At 37.5% G+C, this 20214-nt stretch overlaps 1 protein-coding gene across 5 annotated transcripts in view; it reads right to left on the reverse strand.

Moving 5' to 3' along the window:
• The window catches only part of RGS22 (regulator of G protein signaling 22), a 146009-nt gene that overhangs the window by 36758 nt on the left and 89037 nt on the right, over positions 1-20214 (reverse strand). For 4 of the 5 annotated variants that reach the window (XM_088844689.1, XM_055432558.2, XM_055432556.2 and 1 more), the window contains 6 exons: positions 13959-14153; positions 12103-12195; positions 10165-10337; positions 9075-9237; positions 3364-3522; positions 440-508 (listed from right to left, as the gene is read on the reverse strand). In XM_088844689.1, coding sequence (XP_088700815.1) covers positions 440-508; positions 3364-3522; positions 9075-9237; positions 10165-10337; positions 12103-12195; positions 13959-14153 — 852 coding nt within the window. The remainder of the gene's footprint in view (positions 1-439; positions 509-3363; positions 3523-9074; positions 9238-10164; positions 10338-12102; positions 12196-13958; positions 14154-20214) is intronic. The other variant, XM_055432559.2, reaches the window with a different exon arrangement.

Below are 20214 nucleotides of genomic sequence, written 5' to 3' on the forward strand. Positions count from 1 at the left end.
CCAAAATGACAGTTATCTTAATTCTTTTAAAGTTAAAATGTACTTCTAAATAAAGAGTAATGTAAGATAATTTAAGTTACTGATTCTGCTGCATACTCCTCATTCTTTTTGTGTAATCTACTCCCAGTAATAAATAAACCACCACATGCTGGAAAAACATCTTGTCTCAATAAATCCATCACAAGCAAAATAACTAAAAATATGTATTTAAAATCCAATCACACACTTCCAGAGTTGAGCAGGTCAAGGAAATCTTTAAGAAGAGGGCTCTAGTAGAATTACACTTTCCCTGAGAGTCCTTCAGCCAGTTAAGAATAGTGTTAGCACCTGGTGGCTTAAAAAGCATTATCTACAATAAAGATCTTTGTATAGGAAGGGGAAGAAAAATACTTTGACAGTTGGAACTTACAAAAGGAAAAATATAACAAATACTACTTGCCTTCCAAACTCCAATTTTCCTTTCACGCTTCTGTAGTAAAAGCTCTTCAGCTATGTCTTTCATCTGTACCTAGAAGCAAAAGCAATGATTTTATCCAGTTATTCAGAATGTTCACAGTGTTGAAATCACTTACTGATTCAAGAGCTTTAAAAAATGTGGTAAGGTCAGTGTGGGGGACTTCTCTGGAGGTCCAATGGTTAAGAATCCGCCTTTGGACATGGGTTTGATCCTTGGTTGGGGAACTTGGATCCCACGTGCCATGGGGCAACCCTGCATGCTACTGTAACTATTGAGCTCATACTACAACAAAAGATTCTGCATGTCACAACTAAGACCTGAGGCAATCAAAATAAAAAAAAAAAATTTTTTTTTAAAGGTCAGTGTGGATGAGAAAGAGAACAGGAGAAAGAGGATTAAGACTTAGAAATGGAAGCCCTGCCCAGGTCCTTGGGCAAGTCACTCAAATTCTCTGAAGTTTCCTCATCTGCAAAATGGAGATAATGGTACCTGGGTGTACTGGCCCCAAGGTAGATAACTTTGAGTTACATGGAAACTGAAGCTGGAAAGATAATTAAGACTTCCCAGATTTTTGTGCTATTCCCCAGCCACAACTAATGGATAGCTGGTGAGAAGCTGGGGCTCTGTGACGACCTGGAGGGATGGGATGGCAGGAGGGGAGGAAGGCTAGGAAGGGAGGGCAGGTATGTATAATTCTGGCTGATTTGTGTTGTTGTATGGCAAAAAGCAGCACAACACTGTAAAAATTGTAATAGAAAGAATCAAGTTGGACTCAAAAAGAAAAAAGTACAAAAGTTACTCAATACAGGGAGGGAATACAGTAGCCATTTCTTGAGGTTATTGCCTGTCCACAGTATTTTCCATTTGGGGGAACCACCCTTGCCAAGTCTGTGCTCTGTTACTCTCCTCAACAGCAGGTAGATCCAGGAGCTGAGCTGGGGCCTGGAATCGCTGCTGCTGAGTGTCTTGGTAGCTACATGGTGGAGAAGAGACCTGAGAAGTCTTTTTGCTGAGTTCCCAGGGCTGTCCTGGTCCCTGGCCAGCTTTAGAAATAAAGCTTGGCTGTCAACTCTTCCCCTGAGTGTGTGAGATGCTCCAGCATAATTTTATTACAAGTTCTTGATCTCCCTTCCCCTTTGTCTTTGCTTAAGGCTGCCAGAATCAGTATATGCTGTTGGCCACCCAAAGAATTGCTAAGTCAGGAAGGAGCTGTAAATTAGAATAAATATTACTGTGGTAATCATAGTGAGAAAAAGTGGTAAACAAAATTAGTAAGCCAAATATCTTTTTACTTGGCTTTGGACAGACAATGAGAGTTTGCTGAAGAAAGGAAATGAGGAAATCTGAATTGTCCCAAAGCCTATTTCCATGAACTTTCTGCTTAAAACAAGTCAGGTCTTCTCCCCCATACTGTCAGTTCAGTTCAGTCGCTCAGTCATGTCTGACTCTTTGCGACCCCATGAACTGCAGCACGCCAGGCCTCCCTGTCCATCACCAACTCCCAGAGTCCACCCAAACCCATGTCCATTGAGTCGGTGATGCCATCCAACCATCTCATCCTCTGTCGTCCCCTTCTCCTGCACTCAATCTTTCCCAGCATCAGGGTCTTTTCAAATGAGTCAGCTCTTCGCATGAGGTGGCCAAAGTATTAGAGCTTCAGCTTCAACATCAGTCCTTCCAATGAATACCCAGGACTGATCTCCTTTAGGATGGACTGGTTGGATCTCCTTGCAGTCCAAGGGACTCTCAAGAGTCTTCTCCAACACCACAGTTCAAAAGCATCAATTCTTCGGCATTCAGCTTTCCTTATAGTCCAACTCTCACATCCATACATGACCACTGGAAAAACCATAGCCTTGACTAGACTGTAAGGTCTGTTTCCCCCATACTATAAGTTCTGTGTTTCCAGCTGTACTGTGTTTTCCATAACTTAAAGTGCTCAGAAGACTAAGGATCTTTCCAGATAAGTAAGACTCAAAGTGTTTGATAAATTAAATATGGAAGGCAGTTTTTTAACATTCTTCCTGGTCAATACTAATAGCATATGCTTTGCACACTAAACTCCAGAATTACATGTTCTTTACTCCTTGTGTTCATTTTGTAAAGATCAGGTTTGCCTATTTTTAGATGTGATAATGACATCAAAAATTATCAAAGCAATACCTGCTTCTCATAAAATACAAACTAAACAAAGTAAAGCGACAACAAAAACCCTACTTTACAAAGTAAAAATCTTTCTCACTCCCCACCCCATTCCCAGGAGGTAGATCCTTTTTGGATCTTTGCTCATAAACATAAATAGAGATAGAGAGGAGAGAGAAATCCATAGACATATACAGAGATATAAGCATATATAAGACGTAATTGTCTTCTATGTATTACTCTGATCCTGTTTGTTTCACTCAATAAATAACATGTTTCATCATCAATATTTGTAGAAATCTCATTTTTATAATCTCATTTTATATGGAAATCTGCATAGTTTTCCACAGTATGGAATTATCATTATTCATTTGATTATTCCCATTTGCATGTCCTCGCCTATTTATATGAAGACTCAAAAATAATAAAAAAAATAGTAACTATAGTAAGACAATATGTGAGTGTTTGCTGTGTGCCAGGCACCATTCTAAGAAGCTACACATATCGTTTCCTCTTCATAACAATCTTATGAAGCTATTACTCTTATTAACTCCATTTTTTTTCCAAATGAGAAAACTAAGGTTTATAAAACATACTGTTGTACAATTAATATGTGGCAGTGTTGAGATTAAAACTTGGGAAGTCTGACTCTCAGCTCTTAACCGCTATGCCATAGTAGTACAATATCTGAGTCAACAGGTATGCACATTTAATGTCTTGAGAGGTGCTGTCAATTGCTATCCCAAGATTATATTAACTTATACCTTTATCTTTTGACGTGCTGCAAACTGTTCACTTGCAAGAAACAATGGCAACCACACATTTTCTAGTCTATTTAGGACATGCTTCTGAATTTCAATTAGAACGGCTGCATCAAGTTGCTCATGGAGAATCTTTCCCCAGCCACCACTTAAATTCATTATCTAAGAAAGAAAAAAATGAAACAAACTTCTGTATAGGTAAAGAAATACTAATGGTCATTAATTTATTCATTCACCCCAAAACCATATGCTGAGCCCATGATAGGTGCCAAAATTTTCATTTTCTGTAAAATAGCTCCTGGCTTTATTGTGTATAGTAAAGACAGATAACTCCCCTAATATCACATAGAGAACTGTGGTTTATGTGATGGTTGTTTTAGAGGTATGATTTTGCTAATTTAGTCTTCTTTCAAAGGACACAGGGATTTGTATCCTGTGTGACAACTGCAAGGCCGTTTTTTTCCTCTATGGCTTCAATTTCCTCAACTGTAAAGTAAGGCCATTAGTCTTTCAGTTTTCTAAGTTCTCTTGTAGGTCAAATATTCTATGAATCTCTGATTCTACTCAAATGGACTTCTTTGAAAGGGCATTTTCTTTTGTTCGAGAAAAATAAGGCATTATTTCATTAAGAGACAAATGACTCAGGTATTATAAATGTGCATATTACCAATAAATACTGGTTTGGAGACAGTGGAATGATGGTGGTGGTAGCAATGTAGGGCTGTTTCAACAACTTCAAAGAAGAAAATAGAGATGACAGGAAGTAGAAAAAGGCCAGGCTGCACAGACAACAGTCGCCAACTTGCATCAGTAGCCCTTTTATAGACACAATTTCTCTGTAGCCAAAATCATCTTCTACAAAATGACTGGTTTCAACAATACTAATGGCCATAAAATTAATTAATTAAAAAATACTAATGGCCATTTCCTACTAGAAATCATTGTGGGTTTTACCTGTTTCTGTGTACATATCACTCAAAATTGGTGAGTTGTTTGCACAGAGGAAGAAAAATTGGACTCCTCATTGGACAAATTATCTCTTCTTAGCTCTCCTTTTATTAATAAGATTAAATCCTAATAATATTGTTTTATGTAAAAACAAAAGAGAAACTCTCTTCACCATATTTTAATAATATTTATCAAATAGTATAAACAATAATTTGGTTTCTGTATAAAAATAAGAAGAAAAGAGAATAAAAGACTACTTTGCTAATCAAACTGCAAACCGGCCACACAACTAAAATTAGAACTAGCATGGTCTATATAAAACAAAGTGATAAAGGTATCCTTAACTTTTCCGTAATAAGCCCAACCATTTGCTATGACAGCAATCGGTGACTTTTTCCATTGCATTTTTAATTTTCAGCAAGTTTTACTATGGAAGGTTCACACAGTAGCATCAGATACCATGAAACCTCATGCAATGCAGCACAAGCCAAATAGAAAACAAACACTTCCATGTGTTTATTTCATACTTATGCTTCTTGAGATATTCCCAGCCATTTCTGCTAATAGATCCCAGATTTGTATCTCAGGGAACCAAAGGCAAGACATTTTTCCTAAGGTTGCTTAATTCTAGAATTTCTTCTCTCACTTACTCCCAAGAACTTTTGTTTATTTTCCCCTTAAAGATCTAGATTTTAAACTTGGTATGCCCCACTTGTGAATACCTCTGAATTTTTCTTTAATTTACTGAATTAATCTGAGATTTGTTTTTTGTTTTTTTTTTTCCTTAATAAATGTATGCCATTATGGTTGTGATCCACACAGTCAAAGGCTTTGGCATAGTCAATAAAGCAGAAGTAGATGTTTTTCTGTAACTCTCTAGCTTTTTCTGTGATCCAACGGATGTTGGCAATTTGATCTCTAGTTCCTCTGCCTTTTCTAAATCCAGCTTTAACATTTGGAGGTTCACGGTTCACGTACTGTTGAAGCCTGGCTTCAGGAATTTTGAGCTATACTTTACTAGTATACGAGATGAGTGGAACTGTGCAGTAGTTCGAGCACTCTTTGGTATTGCCTTTCTTTGGGATTGGAATGAAGACTGACCTTTTCCAGTCTTGTGGCCACTACTGAGTTTTCCAAATTTGCTGGCATATTGAGTGCAGCACTTACACAGCACTTACAAATCTTTTAAGATTTGAAATAACACAACTAGATTGCCATCACCTCCACTAGATTTGTTTGTAGTGATGCTTCCTAAGGCCCACTTGACTTCACATTCCGGGATGTCTGGCTCTAGGTGAGTGATCACACCATCATGATTATCTGGGTCGTGAAGATCTTTCTTGTACAGTTCTTCTGTGTATTCTTGCCACCTCTTCTTAATATCTTCTGCTTCTGTTAGGTCAGTACCATTTCTGTCCTTTATCAAGCCCATCTTTGCATGAAATGTTCCCTTGGTATCTCTAATTTTCTTGAAGAGATCTCTAATCTTTCCCATTCTATTGTTTTCCTCTATTTCTTTGCATTGATCACTGAGGAAGGCTTTCTTATTTCTCCTTGCTATTCTTTGGAAGTCTGCATTCAAATGGGTATCAGTTCAGTTCAGTCGCTCAGTCGTGTCCGACTCTCCGTGACCCCATGAATCACAGCACGCCAGGCCTCCCTGTCCATCACCAACTCCCGGAGTACACTCAAACTCATCTTTTCTTTTTTCCTTTGCCTTTAGCTTCTCTTCTTTTCACAGCTATTTGTAAGGCCTTCTCAGAAAACCATTTTGCCTTTTGGCATTTTTTTCTTGGGGATGATCTTGATCCCTGCCTCCTGTACAGTGTCACAAACCTCCATCCATAGTTCTTTAGGCACTCTGTTTAACAGATCTAATCCCTTGAATCTATTTCTCACTTCCACTGTTAAGGGATTTGATTTAGGTCATACCTGAATGGTCTAGTGGTTTTCCCTACTTTATTCAATTAAACTCTGAATTTGGAAATAAGGAGTTCATGATGTGAGCCATAGTCAGCTCCCAGTCTTGTTTTTGCTGACTGTATAGCTTCTCTGTCTTTGGCTGCAAAGAATATAATCAATCTAATTTCAGTATTGACCATCTGGTGATGTCCATGTGTAGAGTCTTCTCTTGTGTTGTCGGAAGAGGTTGTTTGCTATGACCAGTACATTCTCTTGGCAAAATTATATTAGCCTTTGCCCTGCTTCATTCTGTACTCCAAGGCCAAACTTGCCTGTTACTCCAGGTATTAACTTTCTACTTTTGCATTCCAGTCCCCTATAATGAAAAGGACATCTTTTTTGGGTGTTCTAGAAGATCTTGTAGGTCGTCATAGAACCATTCAACTTCAGCTTTTTCAGCATTACTGGTTGGGGCATAGACTTGGATTATTGTGATATTGAATGGTTTGCCCAGGAAACGAATAGAGATCATTCGGTGGTTTTTGAGATTGCATCCAAGTACTGCATTTTGGACTCCTTTGACTGTGTGGATCATGACAAACTGTGGAAAATTCTGAAAGAGATGGGAATACCAGACCACCTGACCTGCCTCTTGAGAAATCTGTATGCAGGTCAGGAAACAACAGTTAGAACTGGACATGGAACAACAGACTGGTTCCAAAGTGGGAAAGGAGTACGTCAAGGCTGTATATCATCACCCTGCTTATTTAACTGATATGCAGAGTACATCATGAGAAACCCTGGGCTCAATGAAGCACAAGCTGGAATCAAGATTGCCAGGAGAAATATCAATAACCTCAGATATGCAGATGACACCACCCTTATGGCAGAAAGTGAAGAAGAACTAAAGAGCCTCTTGATGAAAGTGAAAGAGTAGAGTGAAAGAATTGGCTTAAAGCTCAACTTCAGAAAACTAAGATCATGGCATCTGGTCTCATCACTTTATGGCAAATAGATGAGGAAACAGTGGGAACAGTGGCTGACTTTACTTTTTGGGGCTCCAAAATCACTGCAGACGGTGACTGCAGCCATGAAATTAAAAGATGTTTGCTCCTTGGAAGAAAAGTTATAACCAAGCTAGACAGCATATTAAAAAGCAAGATATTACTTTGTCAACAAAGGTTTGTCTAGTCAAAGCTATGGTTTTTCCAGTAGTCATGTACGGATGTGAGAGTTGGACTATAAAGAAAGCTGAGTGCCGAAGAATTGATGCTTTTGAACTGTGGTGTTGGAGAAGACTCTTGAGAGTCCCTTGGACTGCAAGGAGATCCAACCAGTCAATCCTAAAGGAAATCAGTCCTGAATATTCATTGGAAGGACTGATGCTGAAGCTGAAATTCCAATATTTTGGCCACCTGATGCGAAGAACTGACTCATGGGAAAAGACCCTGATGCTGGGAAACATTGAAGGCGTGAGGAAAAGGGGATGTCAGAGGATGAGATGGTTGGATGGCATCATGACTCAATGGACATGAGTTTGAGTAAACTTCGGGAGTTGGTGATAGACAGGGAAGCCTGGCGTACTACAGTCCATGGTGTCGCAAAGAGTCAGACACAACTGAGCGACTGAACTGAACTGATGCCATAATGATACAGGGCTTCCCTGATAGCTCAGTTGGTAAAGAATCCACCTGCAATGCAGGAGACGCTGGGTTATTCCTAGGTCGGGAAGATCCGCTGGAGAATACCCACTCTAGTATTCTTGGACTTCCCTGGTGGCTTAGCTGGTAAGAATCTGCCTGCAATATGGGAGACCTGGGTTGGATCCCTGGGAATCCAGGATCTTAATTAATTAGGAACAATGCATTATGGTATGCATTGTTTTAAACTGTGAAAATAAAGAAATCAAATGCTATACATTTGATCTAGCAAACTTCTAGTACTAGTAAACTTCAGGTTGCTGCTGCTGCTAGGTCGCTTCAGTTGTGTCCGACTCCGTGCGACCCCATAGACGGCAGCCCACCAGGCTCCCCCGTCCCTGGGATTCTCCAGGCAAGAACACTGGAGTGGGTTGCCATTTCCTTCTCCAATGCATGAAAGTGAAAAGTGAAAGTGAAGTCACTCGGTCATGTCTGACTCTTCGCGACCCCATGAACTGCAACCTACAGGTTAAATAAATTATAACACTTAATTTTATATTTCAAAGTCATTAAAATTGAGCCATATCTCATGTATCAATAACATGAACACTCAAACCCAGTGCTGAATCCCAACCTAACATTTTTACTGTAAATAATGACACTGTACAATTATTAATAAGTTGTGATTAAGGCTCTATGATTTTGGCTCAACAAAATGGCAAATCTACATTCCTGGTCAATAGAAATAATTTTGGAAGACAATTCAATGGCAAACAGGATTTTTCAAAGATTGATTATGTTTCGAGCAAGGTCGAGATGAGGCTTGACAGCTAATAATGGCTGTTTTTCTGCCTACTGAAAGATGCAAGGACTTTGTTCATGTTGACCGTCTATCCTGGGCACCTAGAACAGTGTCGGGCATATCACAGGCACCCATATTTGCTGAATGAATGGGTGAAGAGATGAATGAAAGTTATTTTTATTCAATAAATCACCTTAGTAAATAACAAAGTTTTAATAATATGCAGTACTTTAGTATTAAAGTATCTCCCACATTGCAGACATTTGTAGATTATTATGAATACCTAAAAAAAGATATTGGAAGTATCTAACTGATAAGTCATAAAAGCAAAAAAAAAAGATGATTTTCAGGTTGTTAGCAAAAAGAAATGAATTACTAGTTTTCACACTTAAAATGTAGAAAATATGCTTCCATGTTGATACCTGGTCCTGTTGATACACAGAAGCTGGACTGTTGGGCCCAAAGAAATATTTTTTATTGAGGTATTTGTTTTTAATATATATAGATTTTGCCTCCCTTTGCTTTCGATCTCTGTAAGTTATTCTTCGGAACTGTTCAATGTCTGTCCAGCACATAAGGTCCATGCTAAAATGAAAACAAAGTACAGCCCATCTTATTTCTTTCTTTCAACTCTGTTAAACACCAAACAAGTAGTTGACCTGACAGAACTTAGAAAGTGCTGTCAACACAACTAATTAGACCATGGAATTAATGAGTACAATACTGTGTCCCATCCTGGCTAAATATATATATGAATACAAGGAATACTGGGATCAGGAAAGAACCTACCACCATACTGGTAGGGTCTCAGAGTTCTTCCATTAATGATAGACTAGTATTATCAATTTCAAAGATGGAAAAATTCCCACCTATTTCATGTCTATTTGGCAACATGTTAAATTTAGAATAATCATCATCAAAAAAAGGGAAACTATATATGTGAAATTTGGCTCCCAGGTCTAGCCAGTTTTTCCTAACTTGGGAGGAAATTATTGGAGAAAAATATGATGAATACTTCACTTTATATTAGACAAATGTGTCATAAGGTACCAAGATTCTATGCAGAACTACAATGCTTCATTTATGTATTAACTAACAAAAGCCACAAAACAGTACAATAATTTTAATAGCTTAGTGAAATACAAAAGAGAAGCTTCTCAGAACTAGTAATCAGAGCACTTGTCTAGAAAAACACAAAAGAAAGAAACATCAGAATAGGGGAAAATGAAACATACTGGTGTTTTAATTTAGCCAACGCTAAAAGTATCAACAAATATTGTTTGACCACTCAAAATAACATTCTAGAGGCTGCTATCATCAAAATGCAATTCCCAACAAAAAGTTAACCATACAGGTTTCAGATAACTATACTCATTAATTTTTACGGAAATGGGTATAACCAAGCATCAAATCATTTTTTATCATATGTTGAATCAAAACAAGCAGTTTAAAAAATAAGTAGCTTAGAAAATTGTTTTAAGAGATAAATTTTAAAATGGTTATGTTTCTCACCTTGAAGAATGAGCCTCAAGAAACTGACGGAAATGTTCAAACTCCAGTTTGTTGTTAAGCAGTTCATTAAAATTAAAATGCCTATATTCTTCAGGAACCATATTCCAGTATTCTGTTTTTTTAGAGACATGAGGAAGTGGTGAAATACCAGTTCCAATTTCACAAGTAGTGTCCTAGTGAAATAATACTTTTCATAAAAATCTCTTAAATACAACAAATTACTTTCCAAAGTTAAAGATAAACAAATAAAAATTAATTATCAGGACAATGGCATTTATCAATTCAATGGCAGAACTGGGTAAAGAATCTAGAATGTGATTCTAACACATCAAATTCTGTTCTGGTCCTTTTCATTCTATTCCCTTCTTTTCAGGAACATTAGTAAACATTTAGTATACACTTGCTTATAAAATATTAATCTTACTATTTTTGTTGGTACAGAAGTAGTATGTCTTTTGTAATAAAAAGAAAACAAAAAGCCTACATAGTACTCCCATTCAGAGGTCACCACCACAAACATTTTTATGTGTATCCATTTGGTCTTTTTTTACACATAATTTGTTAAATATGGAAATAGGACTATGCAACTATGTGTGGTTTTTTCCTTAATAATATATCATGAATATAAAACATTATTTTACCTACAAAAATTTTTAAGTTATAGAGTAATACAAGATACTTTAGATGTAATCACCCTCATAGAACTGTCAATTGTAAGGTATTTTTAAGACCTCTGATGCTTCATGACCAGTTTATAAGCCCTTCATGGTAAAAAGTTAGAGAGGCTTATACTTTAGAAATCCTTCCTATGTAACTCGCTGAATAATTAATTCACTTTCCTACTTGAGTTTGAAAAACATCAGACCATGAGATAAACTCCTATATTTAAAAATTTTTGATAGGTAGAAGTATTATGGATAATATCATAAGTTTAAAAAATGTTAAAGATATAACTTTATAATATACTATCTTTATGAATATTTATGTATCCTTTCCAGATATTAATCAGTAGAATTTCAAATAAAGAATTTCTGTATTTATAAGGCAAAGTCATGAATACACTTAAAAAGTAACTTTACTGTCTGTGTAAAAGTTTAAAAGAATAAAGATTTCAGATACGTGTAAAGTAGAAAGTAAAAAATCATCTGAAACCTTGTCACTCAGAGCTATCTTTAACATTTTGATGATCATTTTTCCAGATAGCTCTCTTTGCATATATGCATACAAGTAGAAATGCATGTATAATTTTATATGAATAGGATTACATCATACCAGTGTTTGTTCCCCACATATTTATATAATAACATGTCCTCGGCATTTTCCATGTCAATAAATATGAATCTAAACTGTCATTTTTATGTAGTTACACACATTTAATCTTACGGCCTTATGGATCTATCATGGCTTCCTTAGATAATCACAAATTTGTAAATTTATATATCAAAATAACACCTGACTATCATAGTCAATCCTATGATCTTTCTATTGACTCCGTTAAAGTCTTCCCATATTTTTCTTTCTTGATTTGCTTACTGCTGGTCACACAACACTTCCTTTTCTGTTTGGAAAACTCAAGTTAATTCTTTTTGTGACTTGACAACAAGTAGAGTTGTGCCATACAGAAAATAGCCAGTAACATCCAAAGGACTATAACGTGGCTTGAAGACTCTAAGGCAAATGAGTATCTTGGCTGCCTACACGACTTCAACTGCTTTCTTTTTCTGGCTTCGTTGTTAAATAACATGTCAGTAAAATGTGATACCTGTCATACTCAGCATGTTAGGCAAAGTAGCAGCAGAAAATGGAACTGCCTGCCCCCTACTTTATCATACACGATCTCCTCAATAAATGATCCCTATTCCCACACACCACCAATACATGCAGTGATAATCCTCTCCCGGTTAAAATGTTTGTTTTTCTAAGTAGAGAGTTTCTTACCTCAGCTTTCTTGAAAACTGTCTCTTTATGCAAAGCCTGTAGCTTTCTCAAGTATGTGGAATCTAGCTGTCGAGTTTCTTCCACCAGCTCCACCTATAATAAAACAATAATAAAGTTTGCAACATCAAAAGAATGTGCATTATGAAAAAGTGGGGAAAGAATGCACAATTTGCCAATAACAGTGGGCTAAAAAACACATACACTTACCAATAAAGCAAGTGAGTTTGGAAGCAAAAGCAAGAAGACCCACATAGTGAAAAACGTTAGTTACAGCAAAGTCAGACTACAAATGGACATGATAAAACAAAAGATGCATACATTTCTATGTAATGATATAATGCCACCAAAGATCATTCCTCCTTTCTGGACACCCCGTGTGAAATAACAGACAATGCAAACACATTGGGTGGGTCACATTCCCAGCTTCTATTCATTATAATGGGATAACAGTCATGAAGATAGGCACTGCTAGCTTTAGGGGACCAAATAATCCACAGTAGAACAAAAAAATGATGGGACTCTACTCAATCACGAAATTAAACCTCACAGTAGGACTCAGCCTTCAGTCTGTGTACTGCACTGCTTTATACAGTCAGGAGAACAAGATCATTTTCCATTTCTCTACTGCCGGCAAGAATCAGTTTGTCTGAAGGAGAACTTCCTGTATTTAATTTTGGTTAAATCTCCTTGCTCATCCTTTTTGGGAAAGGGTCCACATAATCCAATCAGCCGAACTTTTACAGAGGTCCTTTGGGCTGAATTTAAGAAACTTGTAGAATTAAGAGAAATTTACTTTTCCTTTAAAAAAAGAGCATATAATTTGTCCCAGGCATTTCATAAGAATCACGGCTAATGCCAAAACTTCTTGGTATTAGGGAAGTTAGCTATAATTCTAAATTACTTTTGTCATCGTGGGACAATATCTCAGATTCATTTTGCTCTATACCATATACTGTATTTAAATCATGACTGGAGAGAATTTTTCAAAAATTTCATATGATATCCCAATATTCCTAGTGTAAAATATGCATTTCTGTGGTAGAAAGGATGCGAATGTTAATTTTTCAGGACAAGAAGAAATCAGGAATGAAAACTTCATTATTTTGGTAAATGAATTTAATAAGCCATTGTGTTGTATTGGTTATAATTCAATAAGGTAAGGGTACATGCAGTAACTTAATATTAAAAGTACCCACAAATGGCTTTCATTTGTGATTCAAACTGAACATTTAAAGAAATGTCTTCCACCCATCAATAAGAATAGTGAAAATATTCAAGCACCAATACTTAAAATCAGCTCTTTTGGAATGAAAAAAGGTGTGTTGGCACTTTTCTCAAATCAAGCGGTCTGACTTGATGAACATCTGAGAGTGCTTTAAGTCACAGAATGTGTTTTCCACAATACATATGGAATATTTACATTTTCCATGGGTGTAGTATTTACTGTAACTCATCCAGAATAAAAATATACAAGCTCCTTCCATTAATCAAAATTATTTAAAGCCACTGCTGAGAAATGGCAAGAAATGACAAAACTAGTATATTAACATGGCACATTTTACTGGTTCACAAGAATCCAAAACTCAGATTTTTCTCTGCTGACATATTTGTAGACAGAATTAAAAATGACATCAATTTTCATCTTTTGTTAGGAGACAACAGGGAAATGGGGAAATACTAAGTTAATCAGTACTTTCCCTGCCCCAAATTTGTGTCTGCCCAAATCTTAACGCTGAGTTCCTGGCCCATGTGAGACCTTTTTCAGCTTTTCTCTCCTGCAAGTTAACAATGTTGCCTATCATCAGTTTTGCAGTAAACCTGAATGGTTTACACACAGTTGATCAGTGCCACCATACCTTTCTGTAAGCAACTTGGTCTGATTTTATCATCTTTGTCCAAGGCTCAAGGAGGAGGAGGAGGATATATTCTTCTGCTGCATCAAAAAGGTCTTCAAATGGTGGTTGTATTTTCATATAAATTTCTCTTTTCTTTTCCTGTTGAAGTCCAATGTCGAGAGTGGCTGAAGGAGCAATGTATGTGGCAAAAAGATACTAAGGGAGAAGGGGGAGAAAGGAGAGGATATTGAAAGAAACCATATGGTGGGTAGATTCCTCAGCAAGGGCATTTTACAAAAGGCAAGATAAGGCAAACTAGCACAAGTAATTTCTTTCTTGAAAGGATGTGTAAAACTACTTAAGACAAAGCAAAGACTTTGCTTTTCATTTTCTTTTCCTATTTCTTTGTTGGCAATTAGTCAACCAGTCAGTGGATCTTGTATAAGAGTACATGACTTGAATATTCCATTTTTTTCTCAGGTTACTACTATGTATTATTATGATTGATTTCGCGGTTACGCGTCTCCTTTTTCCCCTATGTTCATGACATTTCTAACACATTTGTGCTACTTTACAAAGTAGTTTGAAATGCTGAAGAGGCAAGAATACACCAGGGCTGAGAACTGGCTATCAGTCTTCTAGCTCTAGAGACCCAACAGACTACCTGCCTCACCCAACTGAGATGCACTCTCCATTTGGTGTCCAATGCTATTGGACATATTGTTCTTTCAGTCTTATATATTTGCCCTAACCCATGCACCTTTTCTGCTTGATAAACTCTGAATTATTCTTTAAAAACTGATATGGATTTATCCTCTTCTCTTTCACACATTGGAGAAGGAAATGGCAACCCACTCCAGTGTTCTTGCCTGGTGAATCCCAGGGACGGGGGAGCCTGGTGGGCTTCCGTCTATGGGTCACACAGAGTCGGACACGACTGAAGTGACTCAGCAGCAGCAGCAGCAGCAGGAACACGTCACTCATATCCTTCTCTCAAGATCATACTTTCTACTAGGACACCTATCACACTACAATGCAATTATATATTTATGTGTCTTCTCTTCTAGAACAAGGTCCTTGAGGGCAAATATTGTAGCTTAGTTTTCTGTGATTCTCCAACTCCTAAAACTGTTCTTGGTAGAGAGTAGATGCTATAAATGTACTGATTCCACAGAAAAGACTAATCATTTTTGTCTTGGAATGGAGAAGGAAAAGGTTCAGAAACCCTTCCAAGAGAAAAATAAGCTTCTTCCTTAATCTTTAATGTGAATCTTTAAGATGAGTTGGAGTAAGTCAGACAAGAGAAGGGAGTTGATTCTAGAAGGAGAAAAACATGGCCCAAGGAATGGAGATCTGAGGAAGTTTTAGAGGCTGTGGAGAGAATCTAGGCTTCAAGTAGATAACTGGCTAAAGGAAAGAGGAGGAGCAGGGGGCAACAGAGGATGAGATGGTTGGATGACGTCACTGACGTGAGTTTGAACAAACTGCGAGAGTTAGTGAAGGCCAGGGAAGCCTGGTGTGCTACAGTCCATGGGGTCGCAGAGCTGGACATGACTTAGTGAATGAACCGTAACAAATGAAAGAGGCAGAATAAGAGAGGATGCTGTAAAGGGAGATCGGCTCCAGAGCATGGATATGATGTCATCTTCTGGTCTTTTGAATTTTTACCTGAAGATATAAAATGAGGAATCTCTGAGGTGTGACATTATTAGGTACGAATTGTAGAAACAAATCACTGTGATATCATATGGATGCAATAGTTTGAGTAGATCAAAATTTAAGGCAGCTTGGAAGTTAAAAATGTTAATAGCCAGACAAAAAATTATAGGCCACCTTCATCTCTTACTTGCTTTTTTGCAATCGCCTCCTAACGGGTCCTCTCAGGTTCTGCTTTGCTTCCTTATGGTCTTTTCTAACCACAGCAAACAGAGAAATTCTTTTGTGTATCACTCCCCCATTCAAACTCTCCAGTGACTTCCCTTTCACAAGTACAGCAGCCGAAGTCCTTATAAGTACCTATAATTAGAGTTTGGGGACGTTTCTCAGTGCTGAGAAGACAGGGATTATAGTTCAGGACCTGCCAGTGAGGAAGCCCATGTAAACACTGCAGGCTCTCAAAACATTCTAAGAGCAGGGGTGGGCCAGATACACACTTTGGCCTAGAGTCTTTAAAGTGCCAAGTGAAAATAACTGCTAACCTGTAATTCTATACCTAGAAAAAGTACCCTTCTAAAATGAAAAGAAAATAAAGATGTCATAAGTCAATAAACAAAACCAGAATTCATCACCAGCAGACATGCACTAAATAAATATAATAAATTAATTAAAGGGAGGCCCTCGACAACAGCAGGATGGAACAGAGAACAGCAGAAAACATAAATATTTAGGGAAATATCAATGCATATTAATTGTAAAATATAATAATAATGAATAAGGTCAGAGGAAATAGTAAAAGAGCCTAAGAAAAAGAAGTCAGAATTGAAGGTTCAGAATTAAAGTGCAATTGAAATGACCAACCATGAAGCTTGTTATAGGCAGAAAAGCAAATGAAGTTAGAGTCAGGGTAGTAATACAATAATAAGCAGGCAGAATATCAAAGAATTAGAAGCAAAAATAAAGGAAGAGCACATGTAAATGGTTAAAAGGGAGGACCACAAAGTTCAGTATATAATAGGTATTCAATAGATACTTGCCAAATAAATGAATGAAAGATAGTGGTCTCAACTGAAATTACAATCTGAAAGGGAAATTTCAGAGTTCAAAAATTTTAAGCTGGAATACTTCCAAATTATCGTGGATTCTGGTATATGGCAATCCCTGTTGTAAGCTTAGAAGAAATGGAGATAAAAGACATTAAGATTGGGTAAGTTAAGAAACACTCTAACATATACGTTATAAGGATTATTTGTATGGATGTTGAAAAAGCTTCAAAATTATAAAAGAGAAAAAGCAGGGAGAAATTTCATGAGCCATGTATTGAAATTTTCTAGGAAGATAAAGAGCACTTAAAAGATCTTTAGATAACATTAATGAGGTTAAGGAGAGGGGGAATGAGAAGACAACAGAGTTCAAACTTCTTGGAAGTTATTAAAAGACGAGACCAGAACCACAGCAGAGAACATCTTTTTCTTCCTAAGTGTTGTGAAAGACAGGAGAAGGGGCATACCTAAGAGTCATTCTGCATATTCTATTTAGTTAGAAATAGTAAATTAAATTTACAGTCTGGAAAATCCCTTCCCTAAAAATAGGTTCCTAGCCTGCTCAATTTAATAGTTCAAAGTGAACCATACTCTTCCAAATGATTCTAAAATATTCAAAATGAAAATTTCTTCATACATACACGACAATTTTTTTCTAACCTTGGGAATTGTTTAGAAGAATGACCTAAATCTAACTTGTTTAATAAGCTAAGACTGTATCAGATTCAAATCTACTCTTAAACTTTTCTAAATTAGAAGTTTTAAAAAGTGTACTAATTAAAATAATTCGTGCACTAGTTAAAATAACTAAGGATGGAGAAGGAAATGGCAACCCACTCCAGTATTCTTGCCTGGGAAATTCTATGGACAGAGGAGCCTGACAGGCTGTGTCCATGGGATCACAGTTAAGACAGGACTGAGCAACTGAGCACATACTCAGGTAAGTTAAGAAACTAAGACTAACTTGATCAATTTAACAACATTAAAAATATTTAAAAATAAAAAAAAGAATTTGTTTCAGTAATTTCAGATTTACCCAAAAGTAACTTGACTCCCCAAATTATGTAAGTTAAAATCAGTTCTTGGGGACGTCCCTGGGTGGTCTAGTGGTTAAGAATCCACATTCCAATGCAGGAAACACAGGTTCAATCCCTGGTCAGGGACTTGGGAACCGAGATCCCACATGCCCTGAGGCAAATAAGCCTGTGCACTGCAGCTACTGACCCACGCACCTCGGAGCCCAAGCGCCACAGCTAGAAATAAGCCTGTGCATCACAACTGAGATCTGATTCAGCCAAAAAAATAAATACTAAAATAAAATAAAATCACTCCCTATTTAGCAAAAAAAAAAAAAAAAGGTTTTATTATTGGCACAGGAATATCTTCTAATGACAAAATTAAACAACTGCTTTGTCACTGGGTCAGCTACATTCAAAACTGTAGTTTAAGAAGACTGACATGCCACATACCAAACTCTTTGTATAGACATCAGAGTGATCCCTTTGATTTAAAAGCATTAACAGTGAAGGGGGTGAAGTACGAAAGCAGCTGAAATGGTGACTGCAGTAACAGTGACAGAAGTGGCTGTCAGCTTCTGGAAGACATCGAAATCACTTCCTTTCCATTCTCAGTCTTGCCTTCACTCCTAGTGTCTTTTAAGATCTACTGCTACCCTCATCCTCTAAGAGACTCTATATGCTGTTTATATACTCTATCATACCTTCTGGAATTTTGCCTTTTGATTTTCTTCAGAATGACCTTCACTTCTCCTTGTTGTTCAGTTGCTAAGTCATGTCCGTTCGACTCTTCGTTTCTCCATGGATGCTGGGCTCCTCTGTCTTCCACTATCTCCCAGAATTTACTCAAATTCATTTCCATTGAGTCAGTGATGCTATCTAATCATCTTCTCCTCTGCCGCCCTCTTCTCCTTTTGCCTTCAATCTTTCCCAGCATCAGGGTCTTTTCCCATAAATCAGCTCTTTGCATCAGGTGGCCAAAATACTGGAGCTTCAGTTTCACTCCTTCCAATGAATATTCACAGTTGATTTCCTTTAGGATTGACTGGTTTGATCTCCTTTCTGTCCAAGGGACTCTCAAAAGTCTTCTCCAGCACCACAAAACAAAAGCATCAATTCTTAGGTGCTCAGCTTTCTTTATGGACCAGCACTCACATCCATACGTGACTAGGGGAAAAAACATAGCTTTGACTATATGGACTTTGTTGGCAAAGTGAGGTCTCTGCTTTTTAATATGCTGTCTAGGTTTGTCATAGCTTTCTTTACAAGGAGCAAGCATCTTTTAATATCATGTCTGCAGTCACTGTCTGCAGTGATTTTTGGAGCCCAAGGAAATAAATCTGTCACTGCTTTCACTTTTTCCCCTTCAATTTGCCATGAAGTGATGGGACTAGATGCCGTGACCTTAGTTTTTTGAATGTTATGTTTCAAGCCAGTTTTTTCACTCTCCTCTTTCATCAAGAGACTCTTCAGTTCCTCTTCACTTTCTTCCATTAGAGTGGTATCACCTGCATATCTGAGGTTGTTGATATTTCTCCTGGCAATCTTGATTCCGGGGCTTCCCTGGTGACTCAACAGTAAAGAATCTGTCTGCAATGCCGGAGACATGGCAGGAGCTGCAGGTTCAATCCCTGGGTTGGGAAGATCCCCTGGAGAAGGAAATGACAACCCATTCCAGTATTCCTGCCTGGAAAATCCCATGGACAGAGGAGCCTGGCAGGCTACAGTCCACGGGTCGCAGAAGAATCAGACATGAGTCAGACACAACTTAACTAAACAACAACAAATCTTGATTCCAAGCTTGTGATTCATCCAGCCCAGCATTTCCCATGATGTACTCTGCATATAAGTTAAATAAGCAGAGTGACAATATATAGTCTTATCATACTCCTTTCCCAATTTGGACCCAGTCAGTTATTCCATGTCCAGTTCTAACTGCCACTTCTTGATCCACATACAGGTTTCTCGGGAGACAGGTAAGGTGGTCTGGTACTTCCACCTCTTTAAGAATTTTCCACAGATTGTTGTGATCCACACAGTCAAAGGCTTTAGCATAGCCAATGAAACAGAAGTAGATGTTTTTCTGGAATTCCCTTGCTTTTTCCATGATCCAGTGAATGTTGGCAATTTGATCTCTGGTTCCTTTGCCTCTTCAAAACCCAGCTTGTACATCTGGAAGTTCTCTGTTCACATACTGCTGAAGCCTAGATTGAAGGATTTTTAGCATAAGCTTCCTAGCATGTGAAATGAGTGCAACTGTATGGTAGTCTGAACATTACTTGGCACTGTCCTTCTTTGGGATTGGAATGAAAACTGACCTTTTCCAGTTCTGTGGCCACTGCTGAGTTTTTCACTTTACCATTTACTATATCAATAGTACAGCTTCCTCTCTGACCATTATTCACCAAGCTTTGCTTTACTTTTAGCACAATCTGCAGCTTCTTCTTGCCCTCTAAATAAATTGTGCACCCCCACTCCTTTCTTATGTAGCTGGAACTAAAGACTGGCCATCATTTCAACTACACTCTTAAAATACCCTCAATTCCTCCCACCTCAATCTTC

Source organism: Moschus berezovskii, chromosome 16, assembly GCF_049115385.1.
Source record: "Moschus berezovskii isolate FMDL1 chromosome 16, NW_MosBer_1.0, whole genome shotgun sequence".
Taxonomy (NCBI): domain Eukaryota; kingdom Metazoa; phylum Chordata; class Mammalia; order Artiodactyla; family Moschidae; genus Moschus; species Moschus berezovskii.